Below are 17,378 nucleotides of genomic sequence, written 5' to 3'. Positions count from 1 at the left end.
TTACCCTGTGTGCGGGGAGGGGAGGGGAGCTCAGAGCGGGGGAGGGGATAGGCGGGAAAAGAAACAGAAGGAGAAAGGAGGAGAGAGAGCAGGAGGGAGGGAAAAGAAAGGGGGGAAGGAGGGGTGTTTTAGGGCCCGCCTCCTCTCTCCTCCCTTCTCCCTCCTCCCGCCACCTTCTGGCTCCCGCTCTGCCCCCCTTTCCTCCCTCCCCCCAACTTCCTCTGCGTGGTGCTCAATTGGTGCTCAGGGCCGTCAGTCCCCCAGCGCTGCACCCAATGCGGGGTGCGTGTGGGGGAGGAGTGCGGCTCTCTCGCCCCCTCTTTCCCCCCTCGCCCTGCGCTCGTGTGTGTGCCTGCGTAACGCAGAGTCACATGTTGTTTTCCTCTTTAGTTCAGTCACTCAGTGCGCGATGTGTTACTCACTGTTCAACTGGGACCGAGACAGGCAGGAGTCGCCGTTGGCGGCGGCAGTAGCGCCAGTAGCAGCAGCAGAGGCAGCAACCCCAAACCACGCCGAGGGATTCGCAGCTCACCGAAGCAGCCCAGAACGCAAAGAGGCAGCGGCAGCCGCCGAGGTGGTGGCGGCGGCGGCGGCGGTGGTAGTGGCTGCAGCCGCGGCAGCTGGGACAAGTGCAGTCGCTTAACCCGGAGCGGCGGACAGCCTAAACAGCGAGGGCGGCTGCAGTCCAGAGACGGGGTCTACAGTGTGCTTTTTAGGGCAGCCAGAGACCCTGGAGAGAGAGGAGCCGCGGGAAGTTGGAGAAGGTGGGGGCGGGAGCGGACTGTGATCTGTGCATCATTCGGCCCGACCACCGGAGATAACCGAGCATCTGAGGGAAGCCGGCTCGGCTCATCTTCCGATCGTTGCTTTTCATATTTTTATTTTTTAAACCTTTGGGGAAAGAGACGCTTTCACTTGAGCGAGTGAAGGGAAGCCATCCCGAACCTCCCATCCCCAAATCACTCCCCCTCCCCAAATCACCCCTCCCTTTGCCTCCCCCTCCCCCTCCCCCTGTTGCCTTCGCGACTGGATTGGGGAGGTCAGGACTGCACCCTCCCGGGAGGATGGCCAGCCCGCCACTGAACGGGCTCCTGACCCCGGCGAATTCCTCCAACGGAGGCGGTGGCGGCGGCGGCGGCGGCGGCACCAATCTCAACAACAACAACAACAACAACAACCACAGCGTGCGGAAGTGCGGCTACCTGAGGAAGCAAAAGCACGGGCACAAGCGCTTCTTCGTGCTGCGGGGCCCCGGGAGCGGCGGCGAGGAGCAGGGCGGCGGGGGGGCCGGGGGGCAGCCACCCCTGCCCGCCAGGCTGGAGTACTACGAGAACGAGAAGAAGTGGAAAAACAAGTCGGGGGCCCCGAAAAGGGTGATCGCCTTAGACTCCTGCCTCAACATCAACAAGCGGGCGGACGCCAAGCACAAGTATCTGATCGCCCTCTACACCAAGGACGAGTACTTCGCTGTGGCAGCCGAGAACGAGCAGGAGCAGGAGGGCTGGTACCGGGCGCTCACCGACCTGCTCAATGAGGGCAAAGCCGCCTACGACTCGAGCTCGCTCTACCCTCACTGCCTCTCGTCCGGCGCCTCGTCTGCCAGCGCCTCGTCCTGCAGCGCCTCCCTGCCCGGCTCGGGCGGCAGCGGCTCCTTCGGGGCAGCGGCCGAGGATCTCCACTACGGGCTGATCACCCCGGCCACCGCTGCGTACCGGGAGGTCTGGCAGGTGAACCTGAAGCCCAAAGGGCTGGGACAGAGCAAGAACCTGACGGGGGTGTACCGGCTCTGCCTCTCCGCGCGCACCATCGGTTTTGTGAAGCTCAACTGCGAGGTGCCGTCGGTCACTCTGCAGCTGATGAACATCCGACGCTGCGGGCACTCGGACAGCTTCTTCTTCATCGAGGTAGGGCGCTCGGCGTCCACCGGCCCTGGCGAGCTCTGGATGCAGGCGGATGACTCTGTGGTGGCCCAGAACATCCACGAAACCATCCTGGAGGCCATGAAAGCCCTGAAGGAGCTGTTCGAATTCCGTCCCCGCAGCAAAAGCCAGTCCTCGGGCTCCTCTTCCACCCACCCCATCAGCGTCCCGGGCACCCGGCGTCACCACCACCATCATTTGGTCAACCTGCCCCCCAGCCAGACCGGGCTCCTTCGCCGATCCCGGACCGACAGCCTGGCCGCCACGCCTCCTGCCGCCGGTGCCCCCATTGCGACCCAGGCCCCAGGTGCTGGGAAGTGCAGCTCTTGTCGGGTACGCACGGCCAGCGAGGGGGACGGCAGCAGTGGGGGCGGAGGAGGGGTGGGCTGCAGGCCAGTTTCAGTGGCCGGCAGCCCCATGAGTCCCGGCCGGGTGAGAACTCCCCTAAGTAGGTCCCATACTCTGAGCAGCAGCTGCAGCGCCTCCATGCGACCTAATAAGATGATGTTAGCCCCTGCAGGGGGCCCCCTGCAACACAGCCGATCCATGTCTATGCCGGTGTCCCATTCGCCTCCGTCTGCCACCAGCCCTGGCAGCCTCTCCTCCAGCAGCGGGCATGGCTCAGCTTCTTACTCCTTGCCCCAAGGACAGCATCCACATCCACACCACCTTCACCACCACCAGGGCCAGCGGCCCTCTAGTGGCAGTGCTTCAGCTTCTGGCTCCCCCAGTGACCCAGGCTTCATGTCCTTGGACGAATATGGCTCTAGCCCTGGGGACCTGAGGGCCTTTTGCAGCAACCGAAGCAACACTCCTGAGTCCATAGCCGAGACCCCACCAGCGAGAGATGGCAGTGGGACTGAACTATATGGATACATGACCATGGAGAGACCCCTGAGCCTATGTGGCCGAACCTTCAGAAGGGTGTCCGGGGAGGGGGCCCCAGACTTGGACAAAGGTCACAGAAAGAGAACTTACTCTCTGACCACACCTGCTCGCCAACGTGCAGTGCCCCAAGTGTCTTCTGCCTCCCTTGATGAATATACTCTGATGCGCGCCAGCTTTGCAGGCAGCTCAAGCCGACTTTACCCAGCCTCATCTCCCAAAGTGACCTACAACCCATACCCAGAGGACTATGGGGACATTGAGATTGGCTCCCACCGGAGCTCCAGCAGTAACCTTGGAGCAGATGATGGCTACATGCCCATGACTCCTGGAGTGGCCCCACTGGCAGGGGGCAGCATTGGAAGCTGCAAAAGTGACGACTACATGCCCATGAGCCCCACCAGTGTCTCTGCTCCCAAACAAATACTACAGCCACGCATGGCAGCAGCCTCCCTTGCTGCAGGTGCAGCCTCCCAAGCAGCCTCATCAGCAACAAGTGGTAGAGGCTCTCCACTGAATGGCAGCAGCTACAAGACCAGTTCTCCAGCTGAAAGCTCTCCTGAGGACAGTGGGTACATGCGGATGTGGTGTGGTTCCAAGCTCTCCGTGGAAAGCTCTGAGGGCAAGCTACTTCCCAATGGGGATTACCTTAATATGTCCCCTAGTGATGCTGGAGCTTCTCTCACCCCACCCGACTTCTTCTATGACTCTGTCCCATTGCCTGGTGGTGGAGAACCACCCAAGGGAGTCCCAGGCTGCTGTTACAGCTCACTGCCCCGGTCCTACAAAACTCCCTGTCCTCGAAATGGGGATAGTGACCAGTATGTCTTCATGAATTCTCCAGTGGGGAGGAAGATTGTGGAAGAGGAGCAAGAGCAGCCAAGGCTGCAGCCACTGCCCACCACAACTACCCCCTGCACCCAGACCACCAGGCCCTTTGTATCTAATGGGGGCAGCCACTCCCAACCTCACCACCTAGTGCCTTCAACAGTTAGGCAGAGTGGCAGCAGCAGTGGCAACAACAACCGGCCAGAGAGTTTCCTCATTCAGCGTTGCAGGGCAGTCCGGCCAACTCGTCTGTCCCTGGAGGGGCTTAGGACCCTACCGAGCATGCATGAGTACCCACTGCCACCTGAGCCTAAAAGCCCAGGTGAGTACATCAACATTGACTTTAGTGAATCTGGAGCCCACCTTTCACCACCTCCACCTCCCCTGCTGACTTCAGCAGCCTCATCATCATCACTGCTCTCAGCTAGCAGCCCCGCCTCTTCAATGGGTTCAGGTACCCCTGGCACCAGTGGTGACAGCCGGAGGCGCTCTCCCCTCTCTGACTATATGAACCTTGGCTTTGGCTCACCCAAGTCACTCAAATCTGGCACTGAGGGTGGTGGCTCTGTGGGCTCCTTGGATGCCTTGATGTCCCCTGAGGTCTCCTCACCCTGCCCACCACTGCCAACACCACCTGCCTCCTCCTCTACTTCTTCCTCACAGCAGCAGCAACTACCACCTCCACCACCACCAGGAGAGCTGTACCGCCTGCCTCCAGCTTCTTCTACCTGCCACCCAGCCCCTGTTTCTGCCTCCTCCCCTTCTTGTCCCCCTGAGACAGGGGATAGTGGTGACTACACCGAGATGGCCTTCGGCATAGCTGCCACTCCGCCACAGCCCATTGCAGCACCTCCGAAGCCAGAAAGTGCCCGGGTGACCAGCCCTACATCTGGTGTGAAGCGGCTGAGTTTGATGGAGCAGGTGTCTGGTGTAGAGGCCTTCCTGCTGGCCAGCCCACCCCCAGACCCACACCGGGGTGCCAAGGTCATCCGTGCTGACCCCCAGGGTGGCCGCCGACGCCACAGCTCGGAAACCTTTTCCTCGACCACTACTGTGACCCCTGTGTCCCCATCCTTCGCACACAATCCTAAGCGCCACAATTCGGCTTCTGTGGAAAACGTTTCTCTCAGGAAAAGTGGCGAAGGACCCAGTGGCAGTGGTGGTGAAAGTCTTGGAGGAGGTGAAGAAGAGCCCTCTACATCTCCTCACCTTCGGCAGCCATCGCTTCCTCTGCCACCTCAGCCCCAGCAGCTGAGGTGGACACAAAGCCAACCTGGAGCATTAGTTGGTTGCCCTGGGAGCAATGGCTCTCCTATGTGTCGGGAGACATCAGCAGGCTTCCAGAATGGTCTCAACTACATTGCCATTGATGTTAGAGATGAAGCTGGCCTATTGTTACAGCAGCAGCAGTCTGGAGACAAGAGTACCTGGGCCCGGACCCGTGGCCTCAGTGGGCTCATCAGTGGTGGAAATGGCAGCAACACAGGTGGTTGTGTGGGACCAGGCTCTGGACCCTTGCCCACAGCCAACACCTATGCTAGCATTGACTTTATGTCCCATCACCTGAAGGAGGCTACAGCTGTGAAAGGTGAGACCATCTTTGCTTTGTAATTGGGTGAAAAGTGGGGGAAGGTGTGAGGGACCTGTGCTGCCTCAACTCCACTCTTTCTCATCCTTAATAACTTGACCTAAATGGCGAAAGCCCCAAATTAAGCTTGGTTTGTTTTACTTTGGGCTCCTATATGGGCCTTTTTGCCAAAGTAAAGCCCTCTCAAGAACCAGTAAAACAGTTAATGTGAAGGAGGCTTAAAAACAGGGATACTTTCATTTTTCCATCCAGGCAGGTCATTTGTCTCTCCCCTCCTCTCCCCCCCACACAGATTGAAAGACCCAATCTGTTAACACTATGAGCCTCTCTTTGAATCAAGCCAAAAAAAGGCAGCTTTAAACAGCACTGTATATCTTTTTAGTTACTAGAACATTTTTGGAAGGCCTTAATAAGTCTTACTTTTATTTCCTCCTGTTGTCACCTTCCCCCTGGATTGCAGTACTCTAGACAGGATACTTGTTTATTCTTTTAAAATGTTACTTAAAAGTTTTTTCTTTCTTGGTTTTTTTTTTTTTGTTTTTGAAAATATAGTACAGAGAAAATTCCTTTAGAAAGTTACCAACCATTCCCCTGGGTGACAGGGTGAATAATTAATTAGCCCATCAAATAATTATTAATTTAATTAAACTTTTATACAGAAACTAAATGATACTTTCCACTAGTCAAATTTTTTTTCTCTTATGGGGGAACTTTAGTGAATCTGCAAGAAGCACAGAATGTGAAACAAAAACATGGGTTTTGTCGGTAATAGTTGTATGAGTGTTCTTCATTGTTCCCGGAGTTTTCTTCAAAGGCCTGTGAATAGTGATGTGTAACTGCAGCTGGCAGTTCATTCTAAATATGAAGGCTTGGTAATTGGCTTGTATGTTGGAGTAGAGCTTGAAGACAAAAAGGAAGATTCAAATGTTGGAGATTTGAGGGGTTTCTTTAATTCCATAGCTGTTCCTTTGCTGAGGTGCTGGTGTTTTAGAGGCTTCTTTTAGGGTTAGTTAGGCCCATAGGGAAGCTTGAACAGGACCAGCTGAATATTATCATTGTGAAGGTTTCGGTTATTTTTTTTTGGTTTTGTTTTGTTTTGCTTTTTGAGCAAAAAAAAAAACCTAGCAAGCATTGCAATTGGATGATTAAGCTGGCATGGGGGTACCCTTCTCTCCATCTCCACACATCTAAATCTAGCAGGCATTTTACAATACAGTAGAAGCATTTTAGGAGATTTAGCTGTAACCGTAAAACATCTCCCCTCCCCCCATGTTAGTCTTCCAGAGGAAAAGCTATTTCCTCTTTTGGAAGTAAGACCAAAAGGTGAGTGACACGATAATTGAAAAAGAATAATGACTTTTGGAAACTAATGAAACTCAAATAAAGTTGATGTGTTAGATTTTTTCCCATAATATCATCCATCCACTGAAGGTCATTTTGTTGTACATTGTATCAAACAAATATTCTAGGTAGTTCTGCAAACTTTCCAAGGGAGTGAAAGGGTTAGCTGAAAATTTGTATATATTATATCAATAGACCCACAGAAGTAAAGTCTGGGTATTTTTTAGTAGGTATATTTGACAGCAGATTGTAAAAGTAACAATTTTTGCCCAGACCTAATTCTAGTAAAAACAATAACAACAAACGAAACACAAACACACACAAGCTGAGGAACTGATAGCTTTTACTGTTTCCGGCCTGTCCCTGAAGGGGAGGAGCAGGGTAATAAAAACCTGGACTGGATTCAGGTGAGGCCCTGGCTGTTGGTTTCTGCCTTCTATTTACAGGAGGTATTAGGATTGGAGTCTGGTCATTGAGTGAGCTCACTGAAGGTATAGGGCTTGAGAGCTAGCCGTCTGATGAAGCAAATTTAATTCTGACACATGATTCGTGTATGATACAGTGCCCTCTTAGGGTTAATAAAAATGGTAAACAGCCCGTTAGTGTGTGTTTGGGGACCAAGCTTAGCCTGTTTGGGATAAAGTTTTCCCAACAGACTCACTCTCTCTCTCTCTCTCTCTCTCTCTCTCACTCACTCACTCACTCTCACTCACATTTATTGTTTTCAAGTCAAAATGCTATGTATCCTTCATAACCGAACAGAGATGGATAGTTATTTTGGCTGGCAGTTTTCTGAAGTATGTGTGTATGTGTCTGTTGCATACACACTGTTTGGAGGAAGGTTAGCTGATTTCAAGGTAAATAAAGGAGGTTTTATGTTAAATGAATCTATACTGAACTAACTTGTAACACAGGGAATAGTAGATTAGGGAAGTGCGAATGTATCATCTTTCATTATTAATGTAATCTGTAAGTAGTACTCTATTGAGCCAGACCATTAGCATTTACAAATTCACAGAATAATCATCTGCGTTGATTAGAATTACATACGAAAAGTGTTTCTGGTGCTTTTACATAAAAAGGCCGTAATAGCAAAAACGCCTTCTAAGAGTGTGATTTATAGAAATGCAGTTGTAGGATTAGAAAAAAAAAAAAGAGTTGATCTTTTACAGAGGAAGGAGTACCCTCGATCATATCCCATTTTAGCCTTAATTCTTGGAAGTGTTTGGTATTTGTGCAGAACAACTCTGCTGGGTATGGAAAAATGGTATTGATTGAAGAAAAATTCCTTGGTGCTAGTTGTATCCTGTTTACTCTTTGCATAAATGGTAGCAAAAAGGGTGTGTATCTTTGTTTGCTTATGTTTGCAATGGACTTTTACTGGATCACCAAAGTTCATTGAAAAAAAGCTTTAGGTAGGCAGTTTTTTTTTTAAGTGGCATGAATGCAAATAAATAACTATGAACACAATGTAAATGTTTTAAACAAGAAATGAAATAAAGGTCACCCACTTTTTGTGTGTGCGTGCAGGAATGCTTGTTTTCATTCTGTTATCTGTGGATTTTTATTGGATCAGAAATTTGTTACTACTTTTAAAAAAACTGCTGATTTGTGTAAACTTGACAACCAAGTGTAGCAAAATTTGTACAGTGGTTTATATTGGCTATTAAGGAAAATCAGTATTTCAGCTTTTTTTTTCTATTCTTTGGAGGCAGTGTCATTCTAAAATTTATTTGTATATTCTAAAGCAAATTTGATGAGAAACACTGCTTGAAGTAATATCCGATGTCCCTTTGTCAGGTGGATTTGTCTAAAATGATAGAGAGTATATCACATGATAATTTTGAAACCAATGGTTGAGTAACTTTGGAATGAAAGAAATGCTTGCAGGGGAACAATAAAGGCACTACTCTATTTACATTTAAGAGGAAGTTGTACTTACTGAAATATCAAAGCACTTGAACACTTTCAGAAGTATAATGAGCTTAGTTGACAAACCAAATAACCTTTCATTTTTTTCCCCTTGGTTTAGTTGGCTAGCTCTTGTCATAACAAGATAATACTGGTATAGAGTTCCTATCCCATTCCCAGGAGCAGACAAGTAAGGTGCTAATGAAAACACATGCACCCTTTCTTGAATGAAAGTCACATGACTGGTTCTGTTTCCTTTATTGAAAGGCAAGCCTTTACAAAAATAGTACTTCATAGTAGGCACATAATCTGTTCCATAGAACACTGAATTAGGTATCAGGAAGCCAGATTTCTAGTTCCTGCTCTGTTACTGAATCACTGTGTGACCTTAGGGAAGCTACTTAATCCCTCTTTTTCTCAGTTTCTCCATCTGCAGAATAGGGAAAATAACTTCTCTCCCCTTAACTATCTCACAGGCACAATTGTGAGGGTAAAGGAGATAGATGCAAGATGTCAAGGTACTTTAGAGTTCTTTCAAAGAAAGATGGGACATCAATCCTAGAATTCTGTTGCTACTTCTGTTTATTTAAACACACACACACACACACACACTTACCAAGAATTCACAGATATACAAAGAACAGGTATTTATTTGTTTTAAATGAGCACACAATTTAACAGATCTAAAAACTATTTTTAAACTTCTAAAATTAAGTTTGCTCTTTTTAAAAAAATGCACCAGTTTTTGTATAATTATATATATATATACACATACATACATAATTGAATATGCATATGTGTATATACATATGTGTATAAATAGATTGCTAATCTTTTGAGTTTTGTTTTTAGTTTTTCAAACGGAGGACGTAATTCATATGTGACAAAGCCATTCATTAAGAAGTAGTTGCTCTATCTATTTTAAGACACCAAACCTCCTGATAGTTTTTGTTCCATTGTTTTTATTTAACTTGATCCTTTATTTAAAGATACCATTAACATTAATGCATTAGTGTTCTAAATTACACTTCAAAATAGATCATTAAGAAAACTATTTTTCTACTCTTGGAGATTCCTAAAGACTTAATTTTTTATTTCAATTACCCTTTATAATTACTTCATATTTAAAGAGGGGCTTTCCAGATGAGCATGTATGTTAAATCCTACATTGTTTTAGTAGTGACAGTTTGTGTTTAGGAAAAATATACATTTGTTTTACTAGTGGCAATCCAAGCTGTTATTATGAGATACATTAGAACAACAATAACCAATTCCTCAGACTTTGCATTGCCTCCATCACTCTTTGTTCACTTTGGTATTTCATTCTTTTGGGCTGATTAAATGAGACTGGTCCCTCTGTGCACCGTGTTTTGACTTGTAATGCTGTGCTCTTTGGTTTTGCAACAATGTAGGAATATATCTACATTTTATCACCACCTTCTATCCAAATTCTGTTTTAATTGAAAATTGAGTCTTTAAAAATATTTTATTAACATTAATCCAGACTTTTGTTGTTGTTTTTAAGAAAAACCTAAAACAAGGTCACAGTTTTCCAGCCATACCAAAGCATAATGGTTTTTCTGTTAAAATACCCACTAATGCATTTTCCACAGAAACATAGTTCCAAGAATTAGTTAACTTTTGGTATCAGATTTGGCAACTAAAGGGAGTTTTTGCCTTTTTTTGTTGCACAGAATCAAGTGTTCCAGTTTCACCTTAAACTTAAGGGAAAATGTAACTTTAGTCTTTTATCTACATTACCAAGTAGAGTTTGGAAAAAAAAAATCATTCAGAGTAAAATAAGCTTTTGTGGGCCCACCCTCCTAGGCAAATTCTCCAATTAGGTCCTAGTCAGTCCACAAACCAAGTTCTCTGCAGAGTTTCTGTAGTATGTATAAGACTAAAAATAATGTGTGCTTCTAATTGAAACTAATATAAAGTATTTGAAGTTAAAAATGCCATGAATTTTGTAAGGTGATATCTTCAAAAACAAAATTTAATTTAGAATATAAAAGAAATACAGCATTTTGCAGGGGGAAAAACCCTAAACATTTTTCATTTTGAGCTTTAATATACATGTCATTAAAAAATAAAACTAATGCCATCTAAAATGCAGAGTGGGGGAGGGGATGCTGGACATCAATGTTCTTTTATTTTTCTTTGTATTTTAAGTCATATTTAGTTTGAATGTCCATTTGAAGACTGTCATGGTAACTCTGAACCACTTAAGATAAATTATTGTAGACAAAGTTGAAGGGTAGGTTTGTTCTAAAGTGAACCAGCAGAGTCATTGCTCAAGGCAGAGGAAATGGTTAGGTTGATGGTTGTGTCTGATTACTCGATTTCTTTCAAGATAGCAACAGAGAGTAACATTGACTTGGCTCTAAGTAAAATACATATAGGAATGTATGTTTAAACAGAGAAAAGATTTGGAGCATATTTTATGTGCTAGGCTTTTCCTCCCACCATCCATAAGAGAAAATAACTTTAGATAGAGCTTGCCATACTTATTAGAAAATTTCATTACATCAGAATGCTGCAGAAAAATTAGGCTGAAACTAGTATGTTGTGTGCTTAGCCACCTCATGTTCAATTTGGTCACTCTGATTTCTTTTCCATTAGTTTGGGGAAATATTATTTTGTATAATTCCAGTGTTTACTATGGGAATCAGAATGAGTGATAATTTTTGACTGGCAAACAAATCCTTAAGTTTTGATTTATTAAGTTGTAGAATACTATGATGTGTGCAACGTGAATGCTTTTGTGTATATTTTAGATGATAATAAACTTTCAAAAGTGAGCTACATTTATTTTGCCATTCTGTCAGTTTTAGATAAGTTGTACATGATATAGTTCTTCAAAATTCATTTCTGAGGCAAACAACTACTTTTACTGTCATTTGCAAATATAGTATCTTCCAAAATGGCCTATATCAATATGGAATAATTTAGAAAGGGTTAGGGAATTGACCTGTAATTTCACTTACATACAGAACATCCAGGTGAGGAAACTACCACTTACATGGCAGTTTGGTATCTACTCTTGAATTTATAGTCTTAGGGATTGCTTGGTATACACACAGGTTAAGTGACTTGCCCAGGGTCACACAGCAGTTGTGAATCAGAAGCTGGACTTGAACCCAGGTCTTTCCGACTTTAAGGCCAACTCTATTGACTACATTCACTGCCCCTGAACCACTGATTCATTTAAGGATTTTAAATTAACCAAATTCCTTATAAATTTTCTAGAAACTGTATTTTTAGATTGACATTTACATATACCTATCCTCATTTGAACACACTTGGCTTATATAAATTTAAAAAGTGATCCCACAGGAAAAACAGTAGTTTTTGCTCTGTTCTAAATAGAAATTCAAAATGATAACTTGATCAAGGACATAAATAAAAATGCTCACATTGGCATAGATTATTTTCTAAACTTGAGATTTTATTTATTTATTTTTTTTGGCAAATGTACCTGTCATGATAATCTATTTCATTATCCTATTAACAATTATCCCAAAGCTTGTGCAGTAATCAATTATATTCCAGAGTTTTATTGCATAATCCTAAAGTTAATGTATGGAAAAAGATGTTCTGTCTTTCAGTGCATCAAATAAGCTGCTCATATCTATCTACAAATATGTCCCCCAAATGACAGAGGTTTAAAAAAATAACCCAACAACCTCTTGGAGAATCAGTCTTTTGTTTCTGAAGGAATGGTGTTGTGTTTAGCTGTAATGAAAGATTTACCGATTTCTACTCGAAAACTTTAGATTTTTTTTTTTTTGGCAAAAGACCCCTTAATGATGTTTTTTCAGTTTTTACCTTAATAAGTAACCGTTCAATAGTGGTGCCTCAACAATCACCAAGTAGTTTGGAGTTTTCAAAGTCCATCCTACATATGTTGTCTTATAGTAAAGCACTTAACAACCCTGAGTAGTAAACATGGCAGGTATTATTCTATCTTTTTTATAGGAGTGTAGACTGAGATTCAGGGAAAATGACAGACTAGTAATGGAGGTAGGACTGGAATCTCGGTCTTCAAACTTTTAGTCTACTTCTCTTTCTGCAGTATCATGCTTCCCTATAAATTATATCCTTTGTAGTCATCTTAGACGATTCATATTGTATTGTGATATCCACATCACAGTTTTCCTGAGCTGGGTGGGGAGAGAGAGAGAGAGAGAGAGTGTAACATTGGCCATTTATAAGACATAAAGATTCAGAGAAGAAAGTTTCTAAAACCTTTGGAAGACTTTAAATAGGATATTCAGTTTGAAGCACTGGCTTTGATGTTTCTAGGATTTCATCAATGTATGAAATTTTAGACATGGAAAGAAAGACATGTCATCTAGTCAGTGCCATTTTACAGACTAGAAAACTGAGACTCAGAGTTTTTGTGACTTGCCCAAGTTAGTGGCAGGAAAATTTGTGCACATTAAAGAGAGTGCATTGCACTCTATTATAATGACTAATAATTTCTTGATTTCTTTCAGGACTTTGGAGCAAGTCAGGCATTTGTAGGAGCTCCTTTAAGACCCCTCAGTCTACTAGAGTAAATTGTTTCTTGGCAGGGACAGAAGGTACCTTCTTTAAGGGGCCAGAATGATTTAATTAACCCAGAAGAGGTCAAGTAAAGGGACAAGTTTTGCACAGAAAGTATTTGGCTAATTTTGATAGTGCTCACGTAACACAAAAATGAAGGAGATTTGTCAAGCATCTCAAGTAATTTACTCAATGTAGACAGCCAATTATTAGAGATAATTCAGTTCTGAGAACCTACCTAGAATAGGACTAGGAAGACATAGCTTAGGTTATAAATGCAATAGCTAACAAACTGCTCACTGTTGAGCTGGATTTTTTATTTGTTTGGAGTTTTTCATGTTCTTCCAGGCTAATTTATTATTTAAAATGAAATACTTTATACCCCTCATTATGTCTAACTCCTCTAACAGTTTCCTAAGACATGAGTCATTAACCCATTCAGGACCGGTTATTTGAAAACTAACCAATCTAGAATTTTCCTGAAGATGGATAAATAACCTATCAATATTTTTAATACTATTTTATCTATTTGTGAGTTGATAATTCTACCAATACTTTCATTATTCTTAAGAAAATAAAGAGAAATTGTTAGCCAAGTTGACTATATTAGTTTAGCATGAACCAATCTCTAATGATAATAATTATGATAATAATTATATTCCTTTTAGAAATACATGCTTTTACCAAAGCATAAATACCCAAATGAACGAATAAAAGTTCATGTTGTATCTATAGAGAAAAGTACCTAGAAGTCTCCTATATGGACTCTGGTTATTATAGATGACTCAGTGTTTTGTTTACATTAGCTGTCAGTCTCTTCAGCATCCTAGAAGAGAATACTTCCTTCCTAGCAGATGGCAGCCCCAGGGCCATGCACCTGCCATTACAAGCAATACACACTAGTAATCTACCCCAGCATCGCTGTTGACAACAGGCTAATGATTGGAGACTGTCTGCCTCACAGGGTAAACAAAATAAGGGGATTTTTTTTCCCCTTCAGTAAAAGTGATTAAGGTAGTGATAAAACTTCTCCTTTCCTGGACAAAAAGGAAATGTCTCCTAGTACTGGATTTGTTATTTACTTTTGAAGTTGAATAAAAGCGAATTAAAGGAAGTAAAGATGTACTGTAAATACACATGCACCCAGGTCTCTTACCACATGACGCTTATTTTATTGACGTGCAATCTTGCTATCTCCTGAGTGAGGGATAGGGTTTGTAGAGTTATATACACTGCCCAGTGTTGTGATATAGGGTCATTCTAAAAGAAGGACTGAAATCTATTTCATCATCACAAATTCCCTGCTCTGTTGTTGAAGAATCCTTCAGTAAATCTAGTTCTGAGTTACACTACCATCTGTTACTGCCATGCCAAGGGACCAGCTTATATTAATGTGGGACTCCCTGCTTTTATTTCTTTCAAGTTTTCAAAAGGCACTGATAGATTATGTTGTGGGTTAGGGGGATGCACAGTGGTAGGAGGAAAGGTCTTTGAAATAGGCCAGGATGTTCTTGCTAAATTTAAAAACTACCCAAATATTACCCGGAGTTTTGGGAGTATTAAGCAGGATTAGGTGACGTGTGGATTAAATGTTGTGTTGAGCAGCTTGTTTTTGTTTAAAGGAGTTAGAAATGGAGACATTAGGGCTCTACTCTATTGCCCCAATCCAAAGTCTGATAACAGATTTAGCAGAAATTCCCTAGAAAAGCAAACCTTAACAAGTCAATTTCCTATACCACAGGCCCCTAGGCATTTTTGATAGTAGTATCAGCATTGCTAATAATGTATCATCTGGTAAATGCTCATTGTAATACTTATATCTTGTTTTTGTCTTTTTAAAATTCGTCTAGATGTGACCTAAGGTAAATGTATATAGATTAGTACATCAGGAAGCTGTTCTAGTGGTAATCTTACAAATTGGGTCAATCAGAAATTCTGTACTTAAATTAATTCTTGTGTTGACCTTCTAGAGAGATTTAAAATAAATACATGATTTCATTTAAAACTTATTTAGGTATTCAGTAGAAAAGTAATTTTGCTAAAATGGAAAACAGTTCCCCCCCCCTTTTTCTAGGAGGTGAGAGTTGGGGGTGTGTAGGGTTAGGGTTCATAAAATTACGTATGTACAAGTCTTTATATTCCATGAAAGTCACTTTGCTATTTGAAGCCTAAAAAATCCAGTGATGGCCTTTTTAAAATCAAAAGCTTCAGTTTTTTCATAATTTCTGCAAATTTGTAAAAAGCAGACCTTTTTTTGGATAAAGCCTGTGTGGCTTTCAAAGCTAAGGACATTTAAAAGTTCTAGTCATATCAAAGGATTATAATATTGATGTTAAAAAGCCCTATAATGCATAGATTCACTTTCAGCCTGATTTGTGAAGCACTTTGTATTAAGGAGTTGAGTCTGCCAAAGTTCATTAGAATTTTTTTTTCATCTTCCTGTCCTCTATTTTTTAATTAATTTATTTTTAACATTCTTTTTAAAACTTATTTTTAAATTCTGAGTTCTAAATTCTCTTCCTCCTTCACACTCCCATCCACTGAGAAGGCAAGCAATATGATAGAGATTATATATACATGTGAAGTCATTCAGTACATATTTCCATATTAGCCATGTTGCAGAAAAAAAAACACAATAAAAAACAAAAAAGTAAAGAAAGGGGGGAAAGTATGCTTCAACTGCATTCAGAGTTCATAAGTTCTCTTCCTGGAGCTGGTTACTTTTATGGATATTTTGAAATTATCTTGGATCATTGTCTAGATAAGAGTAGCTAAATTTGTCATAGTTGATCATCATTACAATATTGCTGTTAATTATGTACAGTGTTATTCTGGTTCTGCTCACTTTACTTTGCATCAGTTCATATATGTCTTCCAAATATTTTCCAGAAATCATCCTGCTTGTCATTTCTTATGAAAAAAATAGTATTTTATCACAATCAACAACTTGTTTAGCCATTCTCCAATTGAAAGGCATCCCCTCAATTTCTAATTATTTGCCACTGCAAAAGGTGCTATAACTATTTTTGTATATGTAAGTCTTTTTCCCTTTTGTTTGATCTCTTTGGGATAAAGACCTAATAGTGGTATTGCAGAGTCAGAGGGTATGCAGTTTTATAACCCTTTGGACATAGTTTCAAATTGTTCTCCAGAATGGTTGGACCAGTGTATCAGGAGGGCAGAGTTTATAATCTCAAAGAGGATCATAAACATGTCTGAAAGGTTCGGAACCGCCGGATATAAGAAACTCTCAAAGTAGAAGGCAGAAGAATCAAAACATTTATTTAGGCTCCACAGTAACCAACCCATGAACCAGAAGCCCCATTTTGATATGTTGATCAAAATCTTCCAGGCCCAATAAGTACGCCTTGCAAGAGTAACCAGGAGGCTACAGAGAAGCATGATTGCGTAAAGCAAAATCATGTTTCCCCCTCGATGGTAATAAGATTACCCACTGGCCTGAAGTCTTTGTTCAGCTTCCTCCCGTAGGTCATTTCTGCTACTGGCAGCTCCTGCTTCAGCTGTGTCTGGTCTGTAACTGAAGCTGCAACTGAAACTGACGATGTAACGGTCGCTGTAACTGACGTAACTGTCGTAACTGTCGCTGGCTCCAACCGGAAAAGGAAAAGAGAGGAATCTTCAAGCTGTCCTCTCCCCTCTTATAGGGTTTTTGACATCATCAAGCTCCGCCCAAATGACCAGGGCCGATTGGTTCCTGAGTTGGCCCCTCCCCCTAGCATAGACATTAACACCTCCCCTCAGCCAGCCCCATGACTCCTCACACAGGAAGCTGTCTGCTTCCCGGCATGCTCCCCGGGCCTCCTGCCCCGGAAGAGCAAGCCACAGTGTCCAGAGGCTCAATGAGGCAAGCTGAGCCATTCAAAGAAAACAAAAGCCATTATGGCTACACTCCACCCCTTGTTATAGGATACATAATCTAATCAGCCATGTATCCTAGAACATACATTGTGATCCAATTACAAAGGAAACTAAAACATATCATTCATTATAAAGCAAAGCATATCATTTGGTGACATTCCCAAACATTGGTTAACGATTCAAATGCGATCCACCCCTAGATCCCAGCAAAATAATCTCTTCAATCAATCATCCCCAAAATAATTATTAATAATTCAAATGTCCATCCCTAAATCCTTGTATCCATTACATAGGATCAATAATATCATAACAATAAAACAACACAGCAAGGATAACACAAAATAAGTAAACAGAACACTATCATCATTTCCACCCCCCTTGAACGATTGGGGCTCAAAATCTTGGGGTGAGGGGTGAAGGTCTCATTTTCCATAGCTTCTTCATGCTGAAATTGGATGTAGAGATGGCCCTGCCCCCAA

The 17,378-nt window shown here is 43.0% G+C and overlaps 1 protein-coding gene across 2 annotated transcripts in view; it reads left to right on the top strand.

Annotated features, from left to right (window-relative positions):
• Positions 1-430: 430 nt before the first annotated feature.
• The window catches only part of IRS2 (insulin receptor substrate 2), a 45,735-nt gene continuing 28,787 nt past the window's right edge, over positions 431-17,378 (top strand). For both annotated transcript variants that reach the window (XM_036754008.1, XM_036754007.1), the window contains exon 1: positions 431-5,220. In XM_036754008.1, coding sequence (XP_036609903.1) covers positions 1,065-5,220 — 4,156 coding nt within the window. In that variant the 5' untranslated portion in view covers positions 431-1,064. The remainder of the gene's footprint in view (positions 5,221-17,378) is intronic.

This window comes from Trichosurus vulpecula, chromosome 4 (genome assembly GCF_011100635.1).
Source record: "Trichosurus vulpecula isolate mTriVul1 chromosome 4, mTriVul1.pri, whole genome shotgun sequence".
NCBI lineage: Eukaryota > Metazoa > Chordata > Mammalia > Diprotodontia > Phalangeridae > Trichosurus > Trichosurus vulpecula.
The sequence above is the reverse complement of the archived record's forward strand: the minus strand, read 5'-3'. Positions and strand labels throughout refer to the sequence as shown.